This window comes from Micromys minutus (genome assembly GCF_963924665.1).
Source record: "Micromys minutus genome assembly, chromosome: 17".
In the NCBI taxonomy this organism is placed as follows: Eukaryota; Metazoa; Chordata; class Mammalia; order Rodentia; family Muridae; genus Micromys; species Micromys minutus.
This window is the reverse complement of record NC_137952.1, coordinates 49,357,862-49,365,141: the sequence shown is the minus strand read 5'-3', so window position 1 is coordinate 49,365,141 and position 7,280 is coordinate 49,357,862. Positions and strand designations below refer to the sequence as shown.

Genomic DNA, 7,280 nt, shown 5'->3' with positions numbered 1-7,280 from the left:
GTGCTGTGGTGCCAAGTGGAAAGCAGAGGACAACTTTCAGGAGTTCTTTCTTCACCGTGGATGCTGGGAATAAAACTCAGGAGATCGGTCTTGGGCCACAAGTGCTCTAACCACTACCTGGCCTTGAAAAATGCTTTTTACAAAAATGATCTTGGTGTGAGGATGAGCTAGTTGAGTCTGGACATTGGAGAAGACGCTGTGAACGGACGCGGCTCACAAGGAGTTGGCATCCATGGAGGAGCAGGACGCCAGAGTCCCAGCACTGGAACCATTCAGGGTGGAACAGCACCACCTCTAATCTACTATGTCCCTGACTTCATCTCCAAGGAAGAGGAGGAGTATTTGCTTCGACAGGTTTTCAATGCCCCAAAGCCAAAGTGGACCCAGCTGTCTGGGAGGAAGCTTCAGAACTGGGGTGGGCTCCCCCACCCCCGGGGGATGGTCCCTGAGCGACTCCCTCCATGGCTTCAACGCTACGTAGACAAAGTGTCTGACCTCAGCCTTTTTGGGGGTCTCCCAGCAAACCATGTCCTTGTGAACCAGTACCTGCCTGGGGAGGGCATCATGCCTCATGAAGATGGACCACTGTACTACCCAACTGTCAGCACCATCAGCCTAGGCTCCCATACTGTGCTTGATTTCTATGAACCTCGACGGCCAGACGATGAAGTCCCTACAGAACAGCCTAGGCTGACTCAACAGTCCATCACCTCACTGCTGGTGGAACCACGGAGCCTGCTGGTGCTCCGGGGCCCGGCTTACACACGCCTGCTCCACGGCATTGCAGCCACCAGTGAGGATGAACTGGACGTCACCTCACTGCCACCAAATGCCACTGCCTGCCAGTTGGCACTGCCTGGAGCCCACCTGGTACCCGGCACCCATGTCTCCCTGACCATTCGACGCGTGCCCCGTGTGTTGCGCACCAGCCTCTTGCTGAGCAAGTGACCACAAGGCTCTAACAACTCTCCCCATGACCTTGGAACCCAAAGGCAGAGGTAGCTGTCCAGGGTTATTTATTTTCCCAGTAACTGTGGAAATCATGGAGAAGATACCATTCCAAATAAACAGAAAATAACTTGAAAAAAAATGATCTTAGCACATATCCATTCTATATTTCCTTTTCATTAGGGAATTCTTTGCTAGTTTCTGTAACCAGAAAATGCAGTTCTTGACAAACATGGCTGCTGCTTTCTGTACAAATGCCAACTCAACACTGTAAACCGGCAGAGTTTTCTCTGAAGCTGCAGGGATAGTTCTTGAGAGAATGGATAAGAGAGAGTAATCTGTTTAAATGCCCTGAAGGAACAGGTTAAATATTTCACAACATGAATAGCAGATATGAAATAACTTCCCCTTGATCTCTACTTGCTAGCTGTACTGTAAGAGAGTCCACCACACTGTCTGTCCTCTCTGCCCCTCTATCTCTACTGACAAAGGCTAGAGATCTGGAGGCCTTTGGATCCCAGATGCCCCAGGACTCCACACACAGAAGCACTCCCTTCTCCAGGACTGATGGGACAGCCAGGCCTCAGGGATGTCTCTGTCATACCCACTGGCCCTGCCCACATCTGTCCTGCTCTGTCAACACCTTGCTTTTGTGACAGGTGGTGGCCTTGGTTCTGGGGAAAGTGCCTTTTCCAAGAAGGTGAGGGCATGACTCCAGCGTGGGTGATGAGCCCAAAGTCCATTCTGGCTGATTCTGGGCAGCCTGCCCAGTTCCTTCTTGAAGCGCAGCTGACCCGGCATGTCCTCTGGATTTGATTTTCTGTTTCCTGGAGGGGCATGGTTGGCTGCTGGGCAGGTGTTCTGTGCCAGCCATAATCAGGGTCCACTTATGGTGGACACTCTACTTGTGGAAAGCCTGCTAGCCGTTGCTTCCTCTGGGTCCAAGGTGGAGTGACTCTGTATAGCAGGTAGGGGGATGGGCCAGAGGAAAAGGTGGTTGAGAATAAGACCATGGAGAGTGCTGAGTCCCAGAGGTATTAGATGAAGGTTTTGGGTCCCCTCCACATGGGTCTCTCTGAGATAATCAAGAGCCTCATCAATGATCGTTGTTAAAGTGGCACAAGCCATCGAAGCCATCGAATGAGAAATATTTTGTGATTGGGGATCTCAGCCCTCTTTATGTGGTTCTGTCTCATAGCTCTTAACATTTTAGTTTTTGGGGAGATGGAGTTTCACTGTGTAGCCCCACCTGGCCTGAAACTGTCTAGGTAGTCCAGGCTAGCCTCAAACTCTTAGCGATCTTCCTGCCTTTGTTTTGTCTCCTAAATGCTGGGATTAACGGCAGGAGTCACAACATCTGGTTCTGTGTGATGGATTTAAGAGAAGCAGGATTGTCACATGGTGGCTCTGGGCTTCAGTGCCATGTTTCCTAAGTGAAGCATCTCGCAGGAGATGCCTGACACAACCCAAGCACTGGGATCTGGGGTGTATGGCAGACTCTTATCTTCTGAGAGGAGCGGCAGAGCTCGGGCCACATTCGGGGTGAAGGGACACAGAAAACACTTCTCAGTGAGGATCTCATCTGATTGTATAAGAAGAGGGGGGAGGGGCTTTGGGGCCTTTTGAGACAGCGTCATCTGCTGCAGGCTGCAACGGATGAAGAGAGAATGCGAGCCAGTGCTTTTCTTCAGTCTAGGAGCCCAGAAAGCTCTAACTTTCAGGTACTTCCTTCAAAGTTTCTCTAGGCAGTTCAGGTCTGGGGCAAGTTTAGAGGAGCCAGACACAGTCTCTGTCTCTTTTGCTTCCACTGAGTGTCACTGTTGGCAGTGTTGGCTCAAGTCAGAGAAGGAAACCCAGCAGCTCTCTTCCATCTACGGTTTCAGTTTCTGCCACTTCCGGGTCATCATATGTGGTCCCAAGTATCACATAGAAAGTTCCAGAAGTAAACAATACAGAAGTTTAAAATTGCACGTTGCTCTGATGAAATCTTCCGACCCCTGCTCCACCCCACCTGTAATGTAAACACCTCTTTGCTCAATGGACCCATGCTGTGTACACCACCCACACGTTAGCCACTCTGGCTGACTTGGCCATCAGAGTCCCTGCTGCAGGACTGCAGTGTTGTGTGCCTTTACTTAACAATGGCTCTCAAAGACCAGAGTTGTGATCTGGAGATTTTATTTTGGTATATTGTTATAATTGGTTGTCTATTTCTCCAGCACTGCAGGACTTGTGTCCATCTTGGAATCTCCTCTACCAGTCTCTGGTCCACCCTTATTTACCACTGAATGTATTCTTGGCTCTTTGTTGAAGGGTGGTTGGCATCCTTATATGCCTCTTGTGGATGGGGCCATCTCTGCTCCCCTAAGATGCTAAGTCACTGTTGGTCCCCAGTCACTTAATTCTGCCGGTTCTTGTCTTGATGACTTGGCTCCTCACTGGCACTGAGCAGGACCTGCCTTTTTCCTTGGATTTCTTCCTCTGGTACTCACACCTTCTCCTTCCTTCCAGGATGGCTCCTTTTCCTTGCTGCACATTCCTGATTCTCTTTTCTCTCTCTTAACCCCGTGACCTCCTCCTCTATCCTTAGAAGTACTGAATGCATGACCCATTTCTGCTCTCCCTGCCTATCTCTTGAGCTCTCACTTTTCAGGTCCTTCCAGCTGGATAGCCACTCTAGCTAATTATTACTTATCTCAGGTCCACTGGACCAGGTCAACTCAACACACTTCCATGGGCCCCTCCTCCCTTGTCCCTGAACAGCACCACCTTGCCAGGGAAGACAACAAAGCAGCCTATAGACCACATGAAGATACAATGACATTTTTTTTTTTTACAAAGTCACTCTAAAGTATGTATGGAGTTTCAGAAGACTCAAATAGGAAAGCCTTCCCAGGAAAAAGAGCTGGAGGTATTACAATGTGTAGCTTCAAAGTCTACCAATAAAGCACAATGCTAGGATGGAAATCAACACACAAATCAACAGAATAGAGAAGCAGGAGACAGGTCCACACATTGCATAAACAGAGGTGCCCAAAATTGCTCATTAACGAGTGGTCAGTTTGCTTAGTCACTGGTTCTAGGACTACTGGGGGGTTCATAGATGGAAGAAAAAAAAACTATATCCCTGTCTATCATCATGGACAAAAGTAGCTTGAAATGAATTGAAGATGTAAAGCTCAGTCTGGAAACTATGAAACTACTGGAGGGAAGCACATGGGGAGCACTAAATGGTGTTGGCCTGGGAAAATAAAAAACATCAGCAGTGTGGATGTGGCCTTAAAAGCACAACGAACAGAAGCCAAAGTAGACAGGTGGGACTGCAGTAAATTAAAAGCTTTCTGTCCAGCAAAGGGAACAGAGACAGTTGGCAGCCCAGAAGAAAATATTTGCAAATCATTTTATCTGACAAGAAATTAAGTTCCAGATTATATAAGTAACTCAAACTCACCAAAAAGTCCTTAATAATCCATTAAAAATAGGTGAATGAACAAGGCATGGTGGTGCACACCTCTAATCCCAGCACTCCAGAGGCAGAGGCAGGTGGAACTCTGTGAGTTCCAGGCCAGTTTGGTCTACAGAGTGAGTTCCAGGACAGCCTGGGCTACACAGAGAACCCCTGTTTCAAACAACAAAATAGGTGGATGTCTTGCTTATTTAACACCCCAAATAGGGTTTTCTGAGGGCTAAGAAGTAGAGGAGAAATCCTGCAGCAGCCAGGAATGTCGTCCAGGCCTTAGGAGGTTGAACCTAGAGGTTCGCTCTACTTTGAAGTCAGCTTGAGTTACATAGTGAGACAGTTTCAAGGACAAAGTTGAGGGACCAATGAGATGGTTCATCTGGTAAAGGTGTTTGCTGCCAAGCCTGACAACCTAAATTGTTCCCACATAGTGGAAGAGAGAATTGACTCCTGCAGCTGTTCCCTGCCACCTGTAGCATGCGTAGCAAGTCAAACAGTGTATCTACTAGGTCACTCGGTTATACATCCAAAGACACCGAACGCAGTATGTGGAGGAGACACATATATTCATGTATGTATGGAAGCAGAGTTCACTCTTGCCAAGATACGGAATTAACCTAGGTAGCCATCAGCAGATGGGCACATGAAGACAAAGGTAGATATACAGAGTAAATATTAACCAGACATGAAAAGAGCACAGTTCTGCCTGTCACTGGGTGGCAGCAGGGATGGAACCAGACAATGCTGTGCTGAATGACATAAATCATGCACACAATGATGACAAATCTGACATAAGGATGACACATTTTATATATGAACACTAAAAGTTTCTCTTTTTCTCAGTTTCTTTCATGTGTTTATTGACTTATTTTGTGTGTGTGTGTGTGTGTGTGAGACTCAGAAGACAGCTTGATGGAGTCAGTTCTTCTTTCCAACACGAGGACCCCAGTTATCAAACTCAGGTTGTCAGACTTAGTGGCAGGAGCTTTACCTTCTGAACCACCTCACCAGCCCTAAGAACAGGAAACAGAGCTGGTGGGATAGCTCCCCCATACACTAAGTAAGTAAAATGTAATAAAAATGGAGAACAGAACAGTGATTGCCAGCAGGTGCAGAGTCCTGTGGCACATATGGAACCCTGTTATCCACCACAAATTGGCTGGTTTCTTCGTGTTTTTTAAAGATGTATTTATTTTATGTATATAAGTACACTGTTACAGGTGCTTGTGAGCCACCATGTGGTTGCTGGGATTTGAACTCAGGACCTGTGGATGAACAGTCACTGCTCTTAACCACTGAGCCGTCTCTCCAGGCTCAAACTGGCTGTTTTAAAAAAGTCAGAAGAGGGGATTTTGAATGTTCCCAACACAGAATTAAGAATACACTTGGGGCGGTGGGTATCTTGGATACCCCGATCTTCTCTCTTTTGTAGCCGTATTGGACATGAGTATGTGAAATCGCTGTTCTCATCATGACCTTAAAACCCCACCAAGGCAGAAGAGGTCGGCTTCTTCTTGCATGTTCTAATCACACAGTCCAAGCAAGTCTATTGCCAAACCATCTTTGTATTTTTAGATTAATTTGTTTTACGGGCGTAAGTGTTTCTCCTGTGTAGGTGTCTGTGTGCCTGGGAACCAAACCCAGGCCTTCTGCAAGAGTAACAAGTGCCCTTAATCGCTGAGCCACCTTTCCAGCACCCAGACGGTCTTTTGAAGTCAATTATGAGTTCATTTGTACATGCAGATGGATATTGAGTGTGTTCTAGAACCAGGATCTGTTCTGGTAGCGTATGTTTTTACTAAGGACAAAAAGGCTGATAAAGCATGAAACACACTGCAGAGGACGTGGTGTTAGGACCAGAGACAATAAGGTTGGGTGAAGACTTGGGTCAGGGAGACAGGAAAGCTTTATTGCTTGGGTAGAAGAGACCAAAAGGAAACGTGGGGTGGACTTGAGATATTGAGTCTCTTCTTATCTTTTTATCATTGATTGTCCTACTGCTTGAGTGTGGGTTGGATCTGTGGCACGCTTCCAGAAAGGAGCAAGACTAGGAGATCTCATCTTTCATATTGTAGGGACATCACTCTGGGAAGATTTTATAACTACTCTGCTCTGCTGAGGAGAGCTAACCGCTGCACTGTCAGTTGTTAAGTAGTGAGGGGAGCTGTAGGGGGCCCTGGGCCAGGAGCTGTAGGGGGCCCTGGGGGCTGAGGGAAACCTCTGGCCCAAAAGCCTGTCAGAAACTTAAAAAAGAAATGGAACCCTGCCAACAGCCTGAGTCAACCTGGAAGCAGATTCCTCCCTGTCAAAGTTCAGCTGAGACCACAGTCCCAGAATACTCTGCACAACCAGGAGAGGCCCAAACCCAGCCTGCCTCACAGAAATGGTGACACAGAGTATGTGCTATTTCAAGCCTTTGTACTTGACAAAGTTTGTTACACAGCAGAAGAAAAGAGGAAGTTCTCTTATCTGTCTATTCATTTGTTTATTTATTTATTTAATATATATATATAGATGTTTAAAAAGTTATTTTGAAATATTTATTAACGAATTGTTTTGATTTTTGGGACAGGGTCTCACTACGTAGACCAGGCTGGCCTCACACTCACAGAGATCCACTAGCTTCTCCTTCCCCAGTGCTGAGATAAAAGTCCTACAACAACAAGTCTTGCTAGAAGTTCTTTTCCTTCTCCTCTTCTCCCCACCCTCCCTCTCCTCCCCCTTCCTCCCCTCCACTGCCAGGTGCTGAGGGAGCAAGGCTGGCCAGCAGGTGCAGTTATGAAACTTAGGTTGTCAGTCTTAGTGGCAGGTGCCACTCCCTTCCCTTCCCTTCCCTTCCCTTCCCTTCCCTTCCCTTCCCTTCCCTTCCTCT

At 47.3% G+C, this 7,280-nt stretch overlaps 1 protein-coding gene across 1 annotated transcript; it reads left to right on the top strand.

Annotated features, from left to right (window-relative positions):
• Nucleotides 1-226: 226 nt before the first annotated feature.
• Nucleotides 227-948, top strand: LOC308431960 (alpha-ketoglutarate-dependent dioxygenase alkB homolog 6-like; the record flags this gene model as incomplete). The annotated part of the gene is given in 2 exon segments (XM_080931571.1): nt 227-284; nt 287-948. Coding segments are annotated over 2 exon segments (714 nt in total). The 5' UTR covers nt 227-232.
• Between the last annotated feature and the right edge of the window lie 6,332 nt (nt 949-7,280).